Source organism: Portunus trituberculatus, chromosome 20 (genome assembly GCF_017591435.1).
Source record: "Portunus trituberculatus isolate SZX2019 chromosome 20, ASM1759143v1, whole genome shotgun sequence".
Taxonomy (NCBI): domain Eukaryota; kingdom Metazoa; phylum Arthropoda; class Malacostraca; order Decapoda; family Portunidae; genus Portunus; species Portunus trituberculatus.
Window position 1 is genome coordinate 17514843 of NC_059274.1, and position 23756 is coordinate 17538598.

Here is a 23756-nt window from a genome sequence, read left to right on the forward strand (position 1 = left end):
GTTTGTCGCGTTCTTTACCTCGAGGGCAGAGGATGTCAGACGCCACGACAACCAACCGTGACTGGCGTAGGTTGAATATAACACTGTCTGTCATTCCACAGCTGTTTGTCGCCGCATCCTGGATGCCCGGCCTGGCCAATGACTTTATGATAAGCCCCACTCACAGAGAGCTGCCTGCGCTTCACAAATCAGGACAAAACGAAAGGCGCCCCAAAGATGAAGTAGCCATTGTTGTGCCCAAAGCGAAAGAACAGCCGGTAGATGCCATCCAAAAAGGAACCATTGAGACTAAGCTGGGAGGACACCCCGTCGTTCACAAACAAATAGATATCTCTGGGAGGCCCAAGCAGGATGGAGACCCAGTGGAATGTGAAGGAAGAAAGGCAGTGTGTGTGTGTGTGTGTGTGTGTGTGCACACACACACACACACTTACTTAGGGAGGCGGTGGCGTAGTGGATAATGTGGTGAGCGTTGGATCGGACAGACGACCACGCGTAGGTTCGAATCCCACCACGTACAGCCTTAAAACACTTTACCATTTGTGGAGTGGTTTAAAGTTACCTACATATCACCATGATACCCAGGTTCTAGGTGGTGTGTGTGTGCGTGTGTGTGTGTGTGTGCATGTGTGTGTGTGTGTGTGTGTGTGTGTCTGTGTGCGCGCGCACGTATGTATGTGTGCGCGCACGTGTGTGTGTGCGTGTGTGTGTGTGCGCGTGCATGTGTGCATGTGTGTGCGTACGAGTGCGCGTATGTGTGTGCGTACGTGTGTGCGCGCGCGTGTGTGTTTTAAGGCTGTACGTGGTGGGATTCGAACCTACGCGTGGACGTCTGCCCGACCCCACGCTCACCACCTTATCCGCTATGCTACCGTGTGTGTATATGAAAAACAACTACTACTGACTCCTGTTTATCTTGAATCGAGTTTCCTTGTCTTTGCTTCCTTCTGCTACGCAACACTTACACTCTGGTGTCCTCCCGGCAGGTGGTGGGCGAGGAGGGGCGCATCATCACCAGCCCGAATTATCCAGACAATTATTCCGACGAAGAAATATGTGCCGTGAGGATTATCGCCGAGAACAGGGAATGCACGCTGGAGATTGACTGCTCCGACTTCCACGTGCAGGACTCAGAGGATTGCAGAAAAGACTACCTGATGATTAAGGAGAATAGCGAGACGAAGGAGAAATTCTGCGGTGACGAGGGATTTATATATGAGAGTAGCAAAAATGCCGTAACGCTCAAGTTCAAATCCAACCGGCGGGTAACGGACAAAGGATTCTCCTGCTTAGCTCGCTCCGTATGTCCAACCACCACCACCACCACCACTTCCACTGAGACCACGCCTACCACCATCACGACTACTGAGACCACGCCCACTACCACCACGACCATGACCACTGAGACCACGCCCATCACCACCACTACCGCTGAGACCACGCCCATCACCACCACTACCGCTGAGACCACGCCCATCACCACCACTACCACTGAGACCACGCCCATCACCACCACTACCGCTGAGACCACGCCCATCACCACCACTACCACTGAGACCACGCCCATCACCACCACTACCACTGAGACCACGCCCACCACCACCACGACCACTGAGACCACGCCCACCACCACCACTATCACGACTACTGAGACCACGCCCACCACCACCACCATCACTACCAGTGAGACCACGCCCACCACCACTACGGCCATAGACACTACGACCACCATCACGACCACTGAGGCCACGACCACCACGAGTTGCACAGGATCGTGTCCTTGCGGTCTTGCCAATCTAGCGAGGGTCGTGGGCGGGGAGGATGTAGATCCTGCCTACAAGTACCCGTGGCATGTGGGAATAAAGTATGTATGGAACAGAAAGTACTGGTGCGGCGGCTCCATCATTAACGACCGGTATATCCTGACAGCCGCCCATTGTGTTAAAAACAGATTTAGACGGTGGCTGGTGGTGGGCGTGGCCGACCACGACATGACGTCCACCGACGGGGTGACCCAACTGGTACGCGTTCAGGAGATTATCGTTCATCCTGACTATAATATCAACACCCTTGACAGTGATATCGCGCTGCTCAAGCTGTCACAACCACTGGACCTGACTCAAGTCGAGCACATTCGCCCCGTGTGTCTGCCCGCCGATGACTCCAACACCTATGCCGGCGAAGATGCCACAGCGACAGGCTGGGGCATACTTCAGTCCTGGGGAAGTCAACCAGCAATACTGCAGGAAGTCACAGTGCCTATTCTGGATCCCTCCTGCCCGGGACAGATATCGAATTATATCACTGAAAACATGCTGTGTGCTGGCCTTGAAGAAGGTGGCAAGGACACCTGCCAGGGCGACGCGGGCGGTCCGCTTACTGTGCAAAATGACTGTTCCAAGTATGAGCAAGTTGGCATCACCTCCTGGGGCTTTGGATGTGCCGACCCTGGCAGGCCCGGTGTATACACCAGGGTGAGCAGATTCCTTAACTGGATCTACGCCAACACTGTTGACGCCACCTACTGCCAGTAGTGGAACCAACTCTGCTGACGCCACCTACTGCCAGTAGTGGAACCAACTCTGCTGACGCCACCTACTGCCAGTAGTGGAGCCAACTCTGCTGACACCACCTACTGCCAGTAGTGGTGCCAACACTGTTGATACTGTCTGCTGCCAGTAGTGGTGCCAACATTGCTGACGCTGCCAGTAGTAGTGCCAACACTGCTGACACCACCTACTGCCAGTAGTGGTGCCAACACTGCTGACGCTGCCTGTTGCCACTAGTGGTGCCAACACTGCTAACGCCACCTACTGCCAGTTGTGGTGCCAACACTGCTGACACTGTCTGATGCCAGTAGTTGTTCACCTTCCCTCCCTGCTGTTCTGATATGTTAAGCAGAAAGCCCCCAAGGTGTAAACAATAAAACTGCATTAACTTTCTGATTTTACATACTCCCGTTTATTAGTAAGAGCATTAAAGCAGCAAGCAAACCCCCGGTCGTCATGAACTTCAAGTACAGGGAAAGATGAAATGGCCGAGAGGACACACCACCACCACCACCACTGAGACCATGCCCATGGCATGATTGGCGTTCATGGTGGTCTGACGAGGAACGGAGCGCAGGACACGTCCTCCTTAACTCATAACGACTTTTCTTTCTTGCTAGAAACTTACTTACATTCAACCTTTTTCTAAAAATAGCGACCACTTTAATCTCTTTAAACTATCGCCATACTGTTTCTTTTCCTGCCTTTTTAGAAGTTTTTTGTCTCTCCGCAACAGGAAGATTCTTACTCAATTATCACTTTGCAATCTTGTATCTAATATAATCGCCAATTTGTGTTCCGTCGCTGGTGTTTTTCTGGCTCTTCTTACTAAGTCTTTGTCATCTTGTGCATGAGGCGCAGTCATGGGGTGGGGAGGAGGAGAACAGCGAGAGAAGTGCTGTGATGGCCATGGACCGAGAGAGAAGACAGGGCCAGGAATAGAGTAAGGAAGATTAATGTGATAAAATGTAAACATGAATTAATTAATATATAGATAACAAAGGAGGTAAGACAATACGAGGAAGGACAATGTAAAGGAGGAGGGAGAGACACACTGATGGTGCTCGCCTGCCGCCTGAGAGGTAGTATGACGTCACAGGACTACAGCTATAGGGCAAGCAGTATTGCATCACGGTGGCAGTCGCGGTGAGGGAAGCGTGTGTTGCTGTACGCGTGTGTACCTTGGCGCTGTAGGAGGCGCGGCCACGACACAGGGAAGAAGATAACTTATTTCGCTTGACTTAAAGTGCCGTAAAAGAGAACAACAAGAACAGAACTGCCGTCTGACGAAGCAGACAGAAGAGAGTCAGGAGTAGAATTAAAAATATTTACCTGATGGAAAATGAATAAATAAATGAATGAATAAACAAATGAATCACAAATGTGGTATGACAAGGTAGGAAAGAAGGGAGGAGGGAAAAGAGTGGAGGGAGAGGGAGGAGGGGGAGACGGGAGATGAGACAAACGGATGACTATACGAGCCACACTCTGACGAGGCTTATTTCAGACTCTGCTGATTCTCGTCACCATGAAGGAGCAACAGAAGTAGATCATTAATGAATGCACTTGCAGAAATAACAAAAAGAGGAAGACGAAGTGGAAGAGAACCACACCCACACATCCTAAACCTACAGACTACACTGCCTCCCCGCGCCTCCCACGCCACGCCAACCACCCACAACAGCGAAGAAGCCCAACACTCGCTGCTTCACCTCTGCCTTCACCCGCTCCCTGTTACCTCATGGGCTTGAGGATGAGGACTATGAGACAGCAGCTCGCTGTCTCTCTGCCACCCCTCTGTCTACTGAGCTGGCAGTTTGCTCTGCCTACCCCTCCCACCACAGTAATAATGCGACTTTATGATTTTTTCTCTGACAGGCTCTAAAAAGCCCGTGCGTCCCGTCAGGGGGCGCGATAGACCACACACACACACACTCGCTGCTTCGCTCCGCTGTTTCCAAACACTGACGAAACGTGCGCAGAACTCTCCACTTTCCTCCTTCATTAATCAATCCCTCCTCACCCTTCTCACCTGAGTATTAGACGCCCACCTGCACTAAACATTCACAGAGATAAGATGCAGTAAGAAAGCATCCCTGCAATAATTGTCACGCCTTCCTTCCTTCCTTCATTGAGAGAAACTCCGGGAAGGTGTCACTTGGAAACCCTGTCTCAGTACTCGGGCGTTGATTGACTGTAGCACCTTGGTGGTTGAGTATTGTCGCTGATTACTTGAGTGGTTTAACGTTTGAATGCGACGATTGAACTGTTCCTGACTTCCACCAACCTCTGCTTGACGTTCACTGCTGAAACGTTCAATTACGTGAACACCTGAGGAACAGCAAATGGGAAACGGCCACGTGAACATTATTATCAGTATCAACAGGAAAGGTTCACCACTTGCTATCGCCCGACCAATCCGGACTTTCCTAGCAATGGCCGGCCGCGGCGACACCTGCAGGATGTCTTCACTTCCTGTCCCTCATTGCCGAGGTTCCAACATGCACAGTACACACGTATACACACACACACACACACACACACGCCTGGTAGCTCAGTGGTTAGAGCGCTGGCTTCACAAGCCAGAGGACCGGGGTTCGATTCCCCGGCCGGGTGGAGATATTTGGGTGTGTCTCCTTTCACGTGTAGCCCCTGTTCACCTAGCAGTGAGTAGGTACGGGATGTAAATCGAGGAGTTGTGACCTTGTTACAAGTCCCGGTGTGTGGTGCGTGCCTGGTCTCAGGCCTATCCGAAGATCGGAAATAATGAGCTCAGAGCTCGTTCCGTAGGGTAACGTCTGGCTGTCTCGTCAGAGACTGCAGCAGATCAAACAGTGAAACACACACGACAGTCATGGAAAGAGTTTTGCCGTGCCCACTACCGCTGCTGCTGCTGTTGCTGCTGCTGGCGCTAAGTCCAGGATGGGCACCAAGCTCCACTCTGGCCCAGAACTGCAGTGCTGCTGACGCAGTAGTGAAGGAAGGACAAACACAGGTCATCAACACCACACAGGTTATCCTGGACGCTGAACGATATGTTTATGAAGCCAGGAAGTGACTTTGAGGGCGTCCATCTTGATGTGCAGGCGAGTAACGGCACCCACCTCACTGCCTGGTTCCCTGCCGAGGAGGAATGTTTCCCGTGGGATGGCACGTGGCTGCAGTACAAGGCACGAGCATGAAAAACCAAGACTGGGCTTTATTTGGGCTTTATGTGTGGTAGATGCTGGAAGGAGTGCTGGATCAAGGCTTTCCGGCTAAGCCTCAAGAGTCATAGCGTGGTGGCTCACGGCCCGTCCAGATGGAGAACAGAAAAGCCACCCAAAGGCTGCAGCGTCACCATGATGAAGCTTTCCCGCCGCGACCAACTGCTCGCCTGCCAGCAGCCTCCCTCCACCACCGCCAGCGTCACCACCACCATCACCACCACCACCGCCACCACCACCACCAACACCATCCCCACCGCCACTACCACCACTACTACCGACACCACCACCACCGCCACCACAGACATCACCGACACCACCACCACAACCACCACCACTACGACTTCAGGGACGCTTTGGACTACTAAGCTGACACAGGACAACATAATAACCATCTAACCATCGCGGCGTCAGCAGCAGCAGTGTTATTGTTGTTGCTAATAGTGCTGGTGGTGGCGGCGGTCTGTAAGGCCGCTGTCACATAGAGATATACTATAAGGCAGGGGCAGGCAACCTTTTTAGAGTGAGTGCCAGATGAGACTCTTGGAAGGAGGTCGCGGGCCGGAGTGAAAAACGAAATCTCAGACAAATGCATGGAATACTATAGTAATAAAAGAAAACGTATGCACACACGACTACTACTACAACTACTACTACTAATAATAATAATAATCATAATAATAATAATAATAATGAAATGTAAAGTAATTCAATAGTATAATTTATTCATTTAAAAACTTAAAATTTATTAGAGTTTCTTCTCTACTTTTAGTGGGAGGTCCGCGGGCCGGATTGCATTAATAAAGCCTAGCAGGGTGGCGGGCCGGACGCTAAGCCTTCGCGGGCCGGATGTGGCCCACGGGCCGGAGGTTGCCCGCCCCTGCTATAAGGTATACGGTGCACGTTTTTCGAGGGCACGCGTATAGCTGGAATCGAACAGGGGGAGATGCCTAAGAGCGCGTCACATAGGAGGGCACTATACGAAATGCCGTATAGCTGTGTATAGTATAGTATAGGCTATAGGGAGAATCGAGCATGTTCGATTTTCGTGCACCGTATACCTCCAGATACCATCGTGATTTTTTGTGGCAGCTAGTATTTTATGCAATAATACAATGATTATTGCGACTATGTTTGAGCTTGTGTGTGGGCATGCATGTGTGCGTGTGATGTGGATAATGATGATATTGTGAGTGTATATACACATTTACACAGAAAAATTTTACATGTATCAGGTACAATTTACCACATTTAACTCAATTTGGCCAGGAAATGGAGTTTGGTCGATTTTGTATTCACATACTGGGGATGGTGACACAAGTTATAATGTTGTGTGATATGCGGGCTAAAAATTATGTAATGTGGGATATGCCAATCTTGTGCGCCCCCTCAATTGATTGTTGTTTCACTCACCTGATGGTCAAAACCAGCTTTTCTTCTCCTGATATCGGTTTCCTCCAGTTTGATCCAATGGGACTGAGGTGGGGTAAAATTAGGTTTTTCAACATTTTGTAATTGTTGTATGACATACGCATGTAGTTGAAAAACACCTTCTCATCAGGGTGATCGATCAGGTTCTGAAATGTGGTGTGGAGCTCCCCCAACTCAGGTCTCATTTGGAAGTGCTGTCGTACCCATGCCCTTCTTTTCTTCACATGTGTCTCCTCAGCCTCCATCAGTAAAAGAAGAGCCAAATCTTCTTCTGAAGAATCCATGTTGACGGCACCCAAAAGAATGTAAGTAGTATACGCGTGCACTCTCTATGTGACCAACCGTGCCCGTATAGAGTATAGCGTATAGCGTATACCGAATAGCAAATACCGTATACCGTATACTGTATAGTTAACATAACATAACATAACATAGATAATAGGATAACAAAGGGCCACCAGGGCCCATCTAGATTATCCTGTATCAGTCGCACAGCGACCTCGTCATCAGTACTTAAAGATACACTTACAAGTATACAATACATTATATACTAATTTTAAATATTTGGCCCATTAACAGGGCTAAGTCCTGCAGCAAAATCCTCTACAATATGTGATCCCCATACATGGGGATCATGTCTTGTTTAACTATAGTAAATTTCTTATAAAAACTATCATGCAGCGCTATACATAATTATAAATCTAATAAATTTAAGTGCTTATCTAATCTGTTTTAAACATTGTCAAACTAGTGCTATTTACAACCCTCTCTGGCAATGCATTCCAGAATTCTACCACCCTATGACTAAAGAAATATTTTCTTATATCTAACCTGCAGCCTTGCTTTCTAATCTTCCTGCCATGATTTCTAGTCCTACTTCCCTCCTCTAAGGTAAAAAAAGATCTCACATCTATGTAGTTTGTATCTGAGAACATTTTAAATAACTCTATCATATCCCTCTTATACATCTCCTCTCAAATGAAAACATGTTTAATTCCTTTAATCTATCTCTATACTCCAGGCGCTTTAATGCTGGTATCATCCTAGTTGCTCTTCTCTGAACTGCTTCTAACATGTTGATATCCTGCCTATAATGGGGTGACCAGGCCTGTATGCAATACTCTAAATGGGGCCTAACATAGGAATTATATAAGCTACGCACCACTTCCTTACTTTTATAACTAACATTTCTATTTATAAAACCCAGGATCCTATTTGCCCTATTTCTTGCTTCTAAACATTGCTTTGAAAATTTCATAGTCCTGTCTATCACTACTCCTAAATCCTTTCCTTCCTCTACTGCCTCTAGCCAACATCCCTCCATCTCATAGTTAAAGTTTGTGTTGTCTTTACCTAAATGCATAACCTGACACTTTTCAGAATTAAACTCCATCTGCCACCTGTCTGCCCATGCTATCAGCCTGTCCAGGTCTCGTTGTATTCTGTAATTGTCCTTTTCACCCTGTACTGCACATGCTATCTTAGTATCATCTGCAAACTTTGATACTTTGCTACTAATTCCTATATCTAAATCGTTAATGTACACCAAGAAAAGAAGAGGTCCTAGCACTGATCCTTGGGGTACCCCACTAACCACTTCCTTCCACTCAGACATTGCCCCATTTAATACTACTCTCTGTTTCCTATCAGAAAGCCATTCACTAATCCAATCAACTAACCTACCCCTATCCCATGTAGTCTCAATTTGTACACTAGCCTCCTATGCGGTACCTTATCAAACGCCTTGCTAAAATCTAGATATATAACATCTATGCTATTTCCATCATCTAACTCCTTGGTAATATATTCTAAGATATCGAGCAAATTTGTAAGACAGGACCTCCCTGATCTAAAGCCATGTTGGGTATCTCTAATTAATCTATTCTCATTTAAATGCTCCCAAATACTACCCTTAATGATTTTCTCTAGTATCTTACATACTATACTAGTTAAACTGATCGGTCTATAATTATTCGCATCATCCTTCCTACCTTTTTAAATATTGGAGTAACATTAGCTAACTTCCAGTCCTGAGGTATCTCAGCAAACCTAAGTGATCTTTCAAAGATTAACTTAAGTGCTTCAGAAATACTGTCTACACCCTCCCTAAGTACTCTGGCATGTAGCTCATCAGGACCACTAGCTTTCCTATCGTCTAGTTCAAGAATAAATTTCCTAATAATTCCCGGTTTTATATCAATATTTTCTAAAGCTCTTAAACTACTCGTCGCACTGTTTGTAACAGGATTTCCTATTCTTTCCTAGTAAATACTGAAGAAAATTGTTCATTCAATAATTCTACTATGTCTTCATTTTGATCCACTACTACACCATCTTTTCTGAGTGGTCCAATCCTATCCTTATTTCTTTTATCACTGACCTTGTAATAACTATATAATTTTTGGGATCTTTACTCCCAGCTCTAGCTAGTTTTATCTCTGCCTGCCTTTTACTTTTTTATAACCTTACTCAAATCATCCCTGACCTGTCTGTACCTAATCAAATCTACATCTTCCCACTTTTCTGCAACTCTCTATATGCCCTCTTCTTCTCTCTGATCTGTCTACCTATCTCATGAGTCCACCATAATGGCTTCCTGTTTCTCTGCCTTATATCTTTGTAAGGGATACACTGCATCACTATACCCTTTACTACAACCTTAAAATATCCCACATCTCCTGTGCAGTTTTATTTCCAAAACTATCTTCCCAGTTTACCTCTCCTAATAACTGACGTAACCTACCATAATTGCCTTTCTGATAGTTTGGGACTCTAGTCTTATTCACTATATTATCCCTACTGGAATTAATGATAAATCTAATTATATGATGGTCACTGTTTGCTAAAGTCTCTCCTACCTCAACTTCCTTTAAACAATGCTCAATATTTGTTAGTACTATGTCTAAAACCTTCCTCCCCTAGTAGGTTTATCTACCATCTGCACTAAATAGTTATCCTGAAAACTTTCCATAAACTTATTTTCACTAGCATCTCCTACCATCCTCTCCCAGTTTACTGACTTAAGATTAAAATCCCTAAGATAATTGTCTGACTAGTACACCCCTATTTATCTCATCTACCATAAGGTTGTCTACATCTGCTGACTGGTTAGGTGGTCTATAAAAGCTCCTACTCTAATAACCTTACTTTTGTTTACTCTAACATCCAGCCATAAGGACTCTACTCTGTTATCTACCTTAATACCATTAACCTGACTGGAAATGAAGGATTTTTTACATAAATACTCTGTTATCTACCTTACATTCTGACTGGAAATGAAGGATTTTTTACATAAATAACTACTCCTCCACCTATCCTACCAATTCTCTGGTGTAAATACATAATGTATCCATCTACTTCATATTCTTTCCTATTTTCCTAAACTTTTCCTCATTTACCCATGCCTCTGTGACACATACAACATCTAAGTCCTCCTCAACTATATAACTAGATAACTCGTCCTTCTTGTTCCTAAGACTCCTGGCATTTACATAAAAACATTTAAGTCCTGCTACCTTCCTAGATGCTGTCTCCTTATTTGGAATCCTAATCTTATTCTCTCCTATTTGCACCTGGAAATCTTTCCTAATCTTTTCACTATCTCTGTTTATCCTATCTAATTTATGTCTAACATCTTTCTTCTGGAATGCATTTGCTACCTCACCCCTACACTCCATCCCAACTCCCCTCCAGACATCCACTCAGCACATCCACACCCTTCCTACTCAGATGCACACCATCCCTAGCATACAAATCCTTCGCCCATAGAACCTATCCCATACATCCACAAAGCTGACACCCACATCCTTACACATCCCTTTTACCCGATCATTCACACCAATGGCTCTAGACAACCATTCCTGCTAACATACACACGAGGCAAGATTCCTGACACTACACACCTCCTACCACTCTCCCTTATCTTGCCTAACATTTCCCGAAATCTTGCCACTAACTCCTCCGACCCACCTGCTCTGACATCGTTCCCACCTACGTGCAAAACTACTACACCCTCCTCTCCATCCCCCAACTCTCTTCTGCACCTCCTCACTCACTGCCTTCACACCTGCACCAGGCATACACACGTTCGTCCTCCTATCCCTGTCTTTCCCACAGAAAGTGCTATCTAAATACCTAACCTGAGAGTCACCCACCACACACACCTGAGGTGTGCTAGGCACAACCCTCCTCCTCCTCTCCTCTACCCCTTCTCTCTCCTTTCACTCACCACAACCACTTCATTCACTCCACTCTCACTCTCCCCTCCCCTCCAACAAACCGAACCTATTTTCACACTCAACAGGTTTAGTCCTATCCTCCTAACTGCCTCCGCTTTCCTTCCCTCGCAACCTGCCATCTCTGCCCATCCTGACTACTATCTTTCCCAGTCTGGCTCGCCTGCTCCCTCTTCCCCACTCTGCTCTTCCCGACAGAGGCCAAGCCACCCTGTCGCCCTCAGAAGGTCCAACCTTCGGCCTAACACTGATCTCCTGCCTAATTTTTTCCACTGCCTCCCCAAGCCTCTTAACCTCCTCCTTCAACTCAAAGATGAGAACTTCGTTCGCACTTTTCCCCTCACTTAGCTTTCTCATTTCCTCTCGCAATTCTCGGTGCTCAAGAGAAAGAACTAAATTCTAGCTCTTGAGCCTACACACCATACACTCAAAAAAGTCAACGACCTTCCTGTCATGCCCACACATCTCACACAATAAACTCACCCAATCCCACCTCAACACTCTCTTTCACGCACTCAGTCACACTCTGATATACCTCAGTAGCTACCGCCATACTAACTTACAATATGTTAACTCACAAACAAACATAAAAATACTTGGTGACGGCGGGGTGGGGGAACCGCGGTGGTGGGGGGCCTAAGTGAGGTCAACTAATCCTCTTTCAAGGTCAACTTGACGGTTACAAGCCTAGTCTCCTCGCTCTACCAAAATACTTTTAACTCACAAACACTGATTCTAACCACTCTAATCTAACACTTGCAGTACACACTTTCACTTCACTAACACTCAAAAGCACCACACACAGACACCAAGCACAAACACCACTCGCTAATTATAAAAACAACAGCCAAAAACGGAGCGCACACACAACACGTCCACTCGCCACCGCAGCTACGCATTTCTTAGTTCTATGTGACAGCGGCCTAAAGAGGCGAATATCAATGATATTATGTGAATACTGTGTGTGTGTGTGTGTGTGTGTGCTTACCTCGTGCTGTGTTGTCTCCATAATCCGCCTATATAACACCAGTCTTGGGGGTGGATGATCTTTGCCTCACCACCATCACCATCACCAACACTATCACCATTTTTTTCTCGTTCAGTAATTTTGTTGGTGTTTCGCCTTCCACTACATTCATTCAGCGTCATTGTTTGCAGCAAATGGGGTGAAGTTCCAGTCCCCGCCTATCGTGGCCAGCCGCCCCCTGCAGTCCATATCTGGTCAGGAAAACTTCTCAGACCAAGACCAGGAAGGCTTTTATTACCAAATCCTGTCTGACCGCTCAGCACGCAGAGTGGCGGTGCCGCAGCCTACACAATCTGAGCCTACCGCCCCTTGCAGGCTGCAGCCCACCGCCGATGAGAGGCACATCCCAGACCAGGACGGACCACACACATCTATTACGAAATCCTGCCTGAACTCTCAGCACGCCGAGTGGTGTTTCTTCGGCCTGCACTGCACTCCACGCAACCCTTGCATGGCGAGACACTGCCTCAATACGCCGCGCTGCCTCGCTAACCTTTTTACGAGAACGTGCCTCCTACTGGTGGCAGCGCCTCCCTTCACGGGCACCTGGAGAATCCGGAAGTCCGTGAGTCACACCTCTACGCCACGGTGCTGTAGGCAGTCAGCATCATGCACTGCTGAGTGGAATATACAACCGCAAGACTGTAAGGAAATTCATTTGTGTGTTCTGTAAAGGAACATCATGTATAAGCAGCATGTTAACTTACCGTCACGCCAGGAATCTCTCTCTCTCTTTCCCCCCACTCTCTCTCTCTCTCTCTCTCTCTCTCTCTCTCTCTCTCTCTCTCTCTCTCTCTCTCTCTCTCTCTCTCTCTCTCTGACTGGTTTTAATTAAAGCATAACACTCGTGAATTTCTTTTCTCTCAAATCTCTAGTCACAAGTTCATGAAGTAGACGAAAAGAAAAGGAAAATGTTTATCTTGAATGTGTGTTTAAATTTGTCGTGCTTCAATAAAATGAAGGTTGACATACTGTTAGCGTTATTTATTTGCTTTCGCACCATGTTTTCTTGAGTTCTAAGCCTTTTATCCATTTTCTTTTACTATGAATTAATAATGAATTAATAATATAGGAAAGAATAGGATGAAATAGTAGAAGGGTAATAGGAAGGACGAAGGTCATGCAAGACACAAGTAATGATGATAAATAAAAGGAAGATATAGAAAGAGACCAGGAGGAATAGATTGCAGGAGGAGGAGGAGGAGGAGGAGTAGAAAGACAGATAGCGACAGACCTTTACGTCCTTGTAAGGCTGTTTGGCAGTAGACAGCTGCGGAAACGATAATCCCTCCCACAGGCGTCTCAAACTCTGTATCAGGGGTGCCGTGACCTTTGTGTCACAGGCTGCCTTCTAAACACAACTCTCCTTTACACAAAACTACAGACGTACACACACCATTCACTCAAAATTAGAGATGGCGACTCCTTTACCAGCCTCGGAGTTCCCTTCTAAACAGGTCGGACTGCTCTTCTTTAATCGACCACAAATGTCTTGACACCTCTCTCAACTTTTCATTAACTCGCGGTCTTATATCTAATTTACAATGTGTAGAGCACCACTTCTCTACTAAACCTCACCTTTTCCTCACTGGAACAGTGACCCCTTCTTTGTTCCTTCCTACTTTTTCTATCCTCATTTTCATCGCAAAACTGGATTTTGGGTCTATGCCGGCAAACTATCTATGCCCGCGTTCTTGAATGTTCAGAGATTTCCACCAACTGGTTTCTGCTGCTACAACAACAAAAACAACAAAACAACAACAATAACAACAACAACAACAACAACAACAACAGAGAGAGAGAGAGAGAGAGAGAGAGAGAGAGAGAGAGAGAGTGTATTTACCACGGTCGCCCGCTGGCCAACCAGCCAGGTTTTCTATTGCGGAGAGCTCAGAGCTCGTAGACCGATCTTCGGGTAAGACTTGAGACACTCGACACATATCGGGACAGCGAGGCCACGAATCATACATCCCGTACCTACCTTCTGCCAGGTCAACAGAGGCTACACAATAAGACGCTTGCCCATTTGCCTCATCGCGCCCGGGACTCGAACCGGGGCCTTCTCGGTTGTTAGCCGAGTGTGCTAACAAGTACACTATACGGTGTGTGTGTGTGTGTGTGTGTGTGTGTGTGTGTGTGTGTGTGTGTGTGTGTGTGTGTGTGAGTTGTATAATTAACATTAATTTTGCTTTTCTTGTGATGACGCAAGTGGGACGGTATTTAAGAGATGCCAGTTATGTAGGAAAGGGAAATAGGAAGGAAACCCGAAGGAGATAGAGAGAGAGAGAGATAGATAGATAGAGAGAGAGAGAGAGAGAGAGAGAGAGAGAGAGAGAGAGAGAGAGAGAGAGAGAGAGAGAGAGAGAGAGAGAATCCTTCAGGAGATCAACAGATCACACAGAGACGCCACACAACGCCTGACTTCTGATCTCTCTAAAATTTTTTATTGTGGCAGAGAAAATTTGGTAGTGCTCAATGCCTCAAAAACTCAATTCCTCCATCTACCAACTCGACACAACCTTCCAGACAACTATCCGCTCTTCTTCAATGGCACTCAACTGTCCCCCTCTTTCACAGCGAATATCCTCGGTCTATCCTTTTTTTTTTTCTATTTATACCATGTGGGCTTTTCACGGGAATTTCTGGGCTGAAGGGGATACTCAAAGCCCACCCGCTAGGAAACCGTTGCCCCGAGTGAGGAAGACCAACCTACACTCGGACCGTGGACAGGAAACTTCACATCTCATCTCTTGCTAAAACGGCTTCTATGAAGTTAGCCACTCCGAGAAGTCTCCGCCAGTTTTTCTCACCCCCACAACAGCTAAATCTGTCCTTGTGTAAGTACTCTTCGCATGTTTGGAGGATTCCATTAACAGTTTTATTAGTTAGGGTGGAATCAAAACATTTCGTCTTATAAACTCCTCTCCTCCGACTAACTGTCTTCAGCCTCTTTTTCACCACTGGAATATTACACCTCCTGTTATCTTCTACCGCTTCTAACTGCTCTTCTGATTTTTTAAATGCATGCCTCCTCCCCTCCTGTGGCCTCGTTGCACGAGCCTTTCTTTTTCCTCTCATATAGATGTACTGGTTAACTCTTGCATCAAAGAACTGGACAGAGTAGGGACTTCTTTGATGCAAGACTTAACTAGTACTCTCAATCACTCATTCCTTTCTCTGGTACACTCTGGAACTCCCTGTCTCCATCTGTATTTCCAAGACATAACTAAACACTCCCACGGGCCGCCGCCTTATTGCCCTACTGAATTTTGCATCTAATCTGTGTTGCCAAATGTATCGCAGGAAATTTCAAATGTAGGCAAACAATTGGCATACATAACAAATAGATAAATATGTAGATAAATAAAAGATCAGAATGTATTCCATTTGAAATTCCACTAAAATAATTATTCACACAGTTGGTTGGAATACATTCTAATCTTTTATTTATCTACATATTTATCTATTTGTTATGCATGCCAATTGTTTGCCTACATTTGAAATTTCCTGCTTACACACTTCACTACTTCAGTAATCAGCTGTTTACACACTTCACTTGTTCCATGCTTAAATAGTTCTCTGCTTAACAACTTCCTTGCTTAAATATTTCTCTGCTTACTAACCTTTCTGCTTCCCTGCTTAAATAGTTCTCTGCTTACTAACTTTTCTGCTTCCCTGCTTAAATAGTTCTAAGCTTGTTAATGTCCCTCTGCTTGCTAACTTCCTTGCTTTTCTGCCTAATCAAATAGTCCACTGCTCATTAACTTTCTGTTCAACTGCTAACTTCTTTAATCAAATAGTTCTCTGCTTACTAACGTTCCTGCTTCCCTGCTTCTCAATTTTTCCTTCCTTCCTTCCTCATTATTCATTTTAGACGTTCCTCCTTGCTATTGTCATTAATTTGTTTATTATTATTGTTATCGTCACCATCATCATTTGCTCATCACTGTTATCATTATCTTCATCTATTAGTTATTCACCGATTTATTTTTATAACTATTCCATTTTCTTCACCAATCACTGCTAACACTAGTTCTTGTTGTCTTTGGTCAACTAATTTTGTTTTGCAGTTTTGAGAGAAGTGAAAGCGACCGTGGCAGTAATCACACACTTTTCTCGGGCACTGATCACGGGTGTGGCCCCAGCGCTTGGACTGCGGACACTTCCGTGCCTGCTGCTGCTGTCTATGGTCTGACAGTTTTATGAAGATCGTTTAGGCGTTGGCTTTTTCGGGGATTTCCCGGCCTGCGGCGCTGTCACACATGTACCAATATACACTTCAAGTCAGGTACTTAATACTTCGTAAATGAATGGTCTTGTAGTACATATACATTGTGATGCTCTAAAAAGGCAAGTTAGAGTAATTTGTGTTTACTTTTGAATATATATTGCATTGTTTTTGCAAACACAACAATACTTGACAACGTTTCCTCCGAGCGTTGTCACATCCCTTTGGGTGACTGAGTGAGGTCACAGGTCAAAGTGACCGTATTAATCCATGGGTCACTTCCTCTCCCGCTACCACCCAGGATGAGAGAGAGAGAGAGAGAGAGAGAGAGAGAGAGAGAGAGAGAGGAGGGGGGCAGCTTGACTGACTGACAGGCAGTAGTGTGGGAAACATGTTCTCATTAACACAGACTCTAATCCTATCATTTTTACCCAGGATAAGGTTTGGCAGTGCCGCAGGCCGGGAAATCCCCGAAAAAGCCAACGCCTAAGTGATCTTCATAAAATGGTCAGACCATAGGTCGAGTATGTAAGGACATTTTTTTTTTTTTTTATTGTCACCCTTTACGGAGAGATGACGTGGGCCTTCTGTCTACCCACGGCCCACAACTATATGTAAGGGCGTTATTCGAGGTTTTTCTAGTTATGTATGATGTAATATAAATAAGTAGCTGTATAGAAACTAATTTATTGTGTACTATTGCCTCTTTACGTATCGCATCCACATCAGAGTAAATAGTAAAATTCCGTCTGTCAGGGAGCTTCGGCTAGACAGACCGTGCCATTTCATATATATGAATGTAATTTTGCATGTAAAAATTATTTTTCTTAAGGCAATAAACTTTACTTACTTACTTAAACACACACACACACACACACACACACACACACACACACACTTTCCACCTCAACCAAATTAGAATCATTAACTTGTGAAGTTGCACTGCAGTTGTCTGATACAGCATGCCATGTATATTTTTTGTGCCATTGCACTTAAATTTTCAAATTTAAGCACCAATTGTCAGTGTCTGCATTCCACCTCCTCCTCCTTTCCTGTCTCCCACAACCTTCCTCCTACCTACTATTTTCTCCGGCCACAGTAGTAGTAGTAGTAGTAGTAGTAGTAGTAGTAGTAGTAGTAGTAGTAGTAGTAGTAGTAGTAGTAGAGAGAGAGAGAGAGAGAGAGAGAGAGAGAGAGAGAGAGAGAGAGAGAGAGAGAGAGAGAGAGAGAGAGAGAGAGAGAGCTTCTTTTTGTGATTTTGTCCCATGTGCTTGTAGTGGAGAGGCTTCCCCAAAAGAGACACAGGTAAACCCTGTTAATATATGACTGCTGGTGCTGCAGACCCGAGATTTCGGTATTTACATAGTCATGTTGGGTGATTATACATTAGGAATGATTACATGTGTAATAATCTTGACTTTAGATAATTTTCATAAGTTATACATTCTTTCAAGTTAGTAGTTAATTAGTTATTTGTTTTGTATTAATTTTGTTATTGGGTATAAGTTAGTTTTGTTCCTGTTAGTAGTTAGTTAGTTGTGTTAGTTTTTTTTTTTTTTTTTTACGTAGGGAAAAGGGCCAACCAAGGGTAAAAAAAAGAAAGTTAGAAAAAAGCCCACTTGAGCGCTGGCTCTCCAAAGAGTATAAAAAGTGCCAAAACCGTTAGCCAGAATTAGGGGAGCAAATGCCTCGATACCTCCCTCTTAAAAGAAGACAAGTTGTAGGAATTTGGAAATACAGATGCAGGGAGGGAGTTCCAGAGTTTACCAGTGAAAGGGATGAATGATTGAGCGTACTGGTTAACACTTGCATTAGAGAGTTGGACAGAATAGGGATGAGAGGAAGAAGAAAGCCTTGTGCAGCGTGGCCGCAGGAAGAGGGGAGGCATGCAGTTAGCAAAATCAGTAGAACAGTTACCATGAAAATAGCGATAAAATATAGAAAGGGATGCAACATTTCGGCGGTGAAAAAGAGACTGAAGACAGTTAGTCAGAGGAGAGGAGTTGATGAGACGAAGAGCTTTCGATTCCACCCTATCAAGCAAAGCTGTGTGACTGGAACCCCCCAAACATGCGAAGAGTACTCCATACAGGGACGGATAAGGCCCTTATACAGAGTAAGCAGTTGGAGGGCGAGAAAACTGGCGGAGACGCCTCAGAACACCTAACTTCATAGAAGCTGTTTTAGCAAGAGATGAGATGTGAAGTTTCCAGTTAAGATTATGAGCAAAGGACAGACCGAGGATATTCATTGTGGAAGAGGAAGACAGTTGAGTGTCATTGAAGAAGAGGGGATAGTTGTCTGGAAGGTTGTGTCGAGTTGATAGATGGAGGAATTGAGTTTTTGAGGCATTGAAAACTACTAGATTTTCTCTGCCCCAATCGGAAATTTTAGAAAGATCGGAAGTCAGACGTTCCGTGGCGTCCCCGCGTGATCTGTTCATTTCCTGAAGGGTTGGACGTCTCTGAAAGAACGTGGAAAGATGTAGGGTGGTATCATCAGCGTAGGAGTGGATAGGGCAAGAAGTTTGGTTAAGAAGGTCATTAATGAATAATAGAAAGAGAGTGGATGACAGGACAGAACCCTGAGGAACACCGCTATTAATAGGTTTAGGAGAAGAACAGTAGCCGTCTACCACAGCAGCAATAGAGCGGTCGGAAAGGAACCATGAGATAAAGTTGCAGAGAGAAGGATAGAAGCCGTAAGAGGGCAGTTTTGAAATCAAAGCTTTATGCCAGACTCTATCAAAAGCTTTTGATATGTCTAGCGCATCAGCAAAAGTTTCATCGAAATCTCTAAAAGAGGATGACCAAGACTCAGTAAGGAAAGCCAGAAGATCACCAGTAGAGCGACCTTGACGGAAGCCATACTGGCGATCAGACAGAAGATTGTGAAGTGACAGATGTTTGAGAATCTTCCTATTCAGGATAGATTCAAAAACTTTAGACAAGCAAGAGATTAAAGCTATAGGGCGGTAGTTTGAGGGGTTAGAACGGTCACCCTTTTTAGGAACAGGCTGAATGTAGGCGAACTTTCAGCAGGAAGGAAAGGTAGAAGTCGATAGACAAAGTTAGAAGAGTTTGGCCAGGCAAGGTGCAAGCACAGAAGCACAGTTTTTGAGAACAATAGGAGGGACCCCATCAGGTCCATAAGCCTTCAGAGGGTTTAGGCCAGTAAGGGCATGGAAAACATCATTACGAAGAATTTTGATTGTAGACATGAAATAGTCAGAGGAGGAGGAGAGGAGGACAAGCCCAGAATCGTCCAAGGTGGAGTTGTGAGCAAAGGTTTGAGAAAAGAGTTCAGCTTTAGAGACAGAAGAGATAGCAGTGGTGCCATCAGGATGAAATAAAGGAGGGAAAGATGAAGAAGTGAAGTTATTTAGAGGAAGGATAAGGATAAGGATCAGGTTGTAGATCGCTGTCTCGCTGTCCTCCTCCTGGTGGTCTCTGTGGAAAGACTGAACAAAATTAACGTTATCTAGTAATTATTGGATCAGGAATAACTTGGTGTATTACTTTACTGGTTTTGGGGAACCATGAATGTTCTCTTTCGTGGTTTGCTATTAACCTCACTCATAAAAAAAAAAAAAACACCGCAGGTTCAACTGGTGAGGAAATGCAAAGGGGGCACTTAAAAAGCTATTTAATAACCCAATAATGAGACTGACATACACATAGATATAACACAGAAATAAATACAACAATAAAGAACCCAACTTAATACCTAACAATAATACTAATCCTATATGGAGGCAATATGGAAAAAACGGGACGAGGGGAAGTGATACTTATGAGGTATCGCAGTGGTGAAGTGCTGGGTGAGGTGGATCCCACGGTAGTCCAAGAGGCGTTGTGTTCACTGGTTGAGGCCTTGATCTCGACCGAGACTTCCAGAAAGCAGGGAGCTTGCTTAACACTTCCGCTTAAGTCGAATGGGGCCGCGTGAATCCAACTTCGGGACAGTAGCGGGGTTTCATGAGACGGTGACGTGGAAGGTTCATGAGACGGTGACGTGGAAGGGGAGGTGGAGAGGTGGCGAACGAGGTAGCAAGCGGAGGAGGTGATGGTAGTGGAGTATGTTACGGGCGAGCCGTAACACCTAGGGAATAATACATATAAATTCACATATAAAAATGACAAATTTGAAAATGAACAAATATACAAACTGACTCTAAAAGACAAAATTAAGTTAAAAAGTTGCTGGAGCACAATCTCTGATGATGAATTTCGTAAAATAAGATCAGGATTACAAGTAGAAAGGTCACCAGCCCAACATAGGGATTCCAGAAAAAAAAATACTACCATCATGACAAGTTATCTAACAATAATACAACATAATACCATGAGCTGGAGAACAAATAAACACTCCCTTATTGAAAACTACTTGAAAATCCAATCAGAATTAATTCTAATGAATAGCCACAGTGGTGTTAGGAATTATAAATGTGGTGAGTGTAGGAGAAAATTTACTCTGAAATCTAACCTCACCAAGAACACCCTATCACACAGTGGTGTTAGGATTTATGAGTGTGGTGAATGTGGGAAGAAATTTACTCTAAAGTCTCACCTCACCACACACAGCCTGACACATAGTGGTGTTAGGAATTATGAGTGTGATGACTGTGGCAAGTGTTTCAAAACAAAGACTGCCAGACATGGGAAGGTCCACTTTTGAGGTGGTGTGTTGTGTGGGTGGGTGGGGCTACAACCGTGCCTGTGGTGGCGGCTGTGTTTGTGTGTGCTGTGATCTGGGAGGTGCATGTGAGTGCCTAGCAAAGAGAGAGAGAGAGAGAGAGAGAGTGTTACGTTCACCGGTTAAACTGGTAAGATTGGCATCGGAGAGCCGGTGAACAATAACAATAAAAAAACACTGCAGGTTCAACTGGTGAGGAAATGCAAAGGGGTCACTTTAAAAGCTATTTTAATAACCCATAATGAAATTGACACATATATAACAAGAAACATGAAACACAGATATATAACATGAAACACAGGAAAATGACATACACATATACATATAACACAGTAATAAATACAACAATAAAGAACCCAACTTAATACCTAACAATAATCCTAATCCTATATAGAGGCAATGTGGAAAACACGGACGAGGGAAGTGATACTTATGCGGTGTCGCAGTGGTGAAATGCTGGGTGATGGTTGATCCCACGGTAGACCCAAGAGGCGTTGTGTTCACTGGTTGAGGCTTGGATCTCAACTTCCAATCCAGAAAGCCAAGAGCTGGCTCAACACTTTCGGTTGAGTCGAAAGGGGCCGCGTGAATCCAACTTCGGGACAGTAGCGGGCTTCATGAAACGGTGACGTGGAGGTTCATGAAACGGTGGCGTGGAAGGTTCACGAGACGGTGACGTGGAAGGGGAGGCGGAGAGGTGGCGAACGAGGTAACAAGCGGAGGAGGTGATGGTAGTAATGCATGTTACGGGCGGGCCGTAACATTTCCTTCCCCCTAAGACCTCCGTAATGGGCTCATGAAGGAGGTGAGACAGGAGATCTGGATAAGGCGTCGGCGATGATGTTGTCCACCCCCTTGATATGGTGGACTGTAGATGGAAGGGGCGGGAGTGATCCGGCGTCCAGACCACTGGTTCCGAGGAGAGAAACGCCTTGAGGTGTTGGAAGGCTTGGTCACAAGTCGGGGTCCAGTGGAAGGGGACGGAAGTGCTGATAAGGTCCGTCAGGGGGGCGGCCAGGGTGGAAAAGTTCTTACAGAAGCGTCTGTAAAACCCAGCCATCCCCAAGAACCTCATGAGAGCTTTCCTGGTGGTAGGAACAGGGAAGCCAAGGATGGCCTCCACGTTGGCTCTCTTGGGGTGAACCTTGCCGTTCCCCACCACATGTCCCAGGTAGACCACCGTAGACTTCCCGAAGGTGGACTTGGCCAGGTTGATTGTAAGCCCGGCTTCCTGCAACCGACCCATCAGCCTCCGAAGACGGGTCAGATGTGTCGCCCAGTCGTCCGCAGTCACCACCAGGTCGTCCAGATATGCAGATGTTCCCTCCAAGTCCTGAGTGATGTAATTTATAGCCCTCTGGAAGGTGGCGGGAGCATTAGACAAGCCAAAGGGCATCACTGTGTATTGGTATAGTCCGAAGGGGGTGATGAAGGCGGATATTATTTGGGCCTCGTCCGAGAGGGGAATCTGGTAGTAACCTTTAAGCAAGTCTATAGTGGTTACAAATTTGGCTACTCCTATACTATCTATAAGGTCCTCTATCAAGGGCAATGGGTAGGAGTCTGGCACCGTCACTTTATTTAATTTCCTGTAGTCGGTGCAAAATCGACTACTACCATCTGGCTTAGATGTTAACAGGCAGGAGAAGCCCAGGAGATATACTAGGTTCTGCAAGGTGATGACAGAGCAGATAGTCTACCTCTTTTTCATCAAGTCTCTTTTAATGGGTGAAATGCGATAGGCTGGTTGTCTTATAGGCTTGATGTCATTAGATATTAATGTTATGTCATGTTGGATAGTATTACAAACTCCTGGAAGGTCACCTGTGATTTCAGAAAAGTCTAGCAATAACTTTTAAGATCAGACTGTTGTGAAGGTGTTAAGGAAAGAAACACCTCATCAAGGTTGGACATGATTTGGCTGTTTGAGGGGCGTCCTTTAGGTGACGAGAAGAGGAATTCGATGTCGGACTCTTCCTCGGGGGGCACAGGACCAGACTCCTTCCCTACCAGACATACAGGTACAGTGCGAGACAAGTCGTCCTCTGGTTCTCTGGAGTGGTAAGGTTTCATTAGATTAATATGAACTAGTTGGGAATCCTTACGACGGTCAGGAGTGTGGACCACATAATTTAATGGACTTAGTTTTGAGCCACAACATAAGGTCCCATGAACTTACTGTGAAGAGCATTGCCTGGAGTGGGGAGAAAAAGTAAAACCTTGTCTCCTGGTTTGAAACTTCTCATGACAGATTTGGGAAGAGAATTCTGTTGCATTTTAGTTTGAGATTTGAGGAAGTTTGATTTAGCAAAAGATCTGACTTCACTGATTTTATTCTTAAGGTTACTGATGTAGTCAGACACACTGGGGCTTGAAGGAGTATTT

At 45.2% G+C, this 23756-nt stretch overlaps 1 protein-coding gene and 1 long non-coding RNA gene across 2 annotated transcripts in view; both read left to right on the forward strand.

Moving 5' to 3' along the window:
* Nucleotides 1-2938, forward strand: part of LOC123506659 (transmembrane protease serine 9-like) — a 4895-nt gene extending 1957 nt beyond the window's left edge. Inside the window, exons 2-4 of the mRNA XM_045258905.1 lie at nucleotides 1-386; nucleotides 987-1197; nucleotides 1615-2938. The exon at nucleotides 1-386 is cut by the window's left edge and continues 31 nt beyond it. Coding sequence (XP_045114840.1) covers nucleotides 1-386; nucleotides 987-1197; nucleotides 1615-2534 — 1517 coding nt within the window. The 3' untranslated portion in view covers nucleotides 2535-2938. The remainder of the gene's footprint in view (nucleotides 387-986; nucleotides 1198-1614) is intronic.
* Nucleotides 2939-5271: 2333 nt separating this feature from the next.
* LOC123506624 lies at nucleotides 5272-13339 on the forward strand. Its single transcript, XR_006675481.1, has 3 exons — nucleotides 5272-6645; nucleotides 7317-7491; nucleotides 12580-13339. It is a non-coding gene; the product is annotated as an uncharacterized LOC123506624 (long non-coding RNA).
* Nucleotides 13340-23756: the final 10417 nt, after the last annotated feature.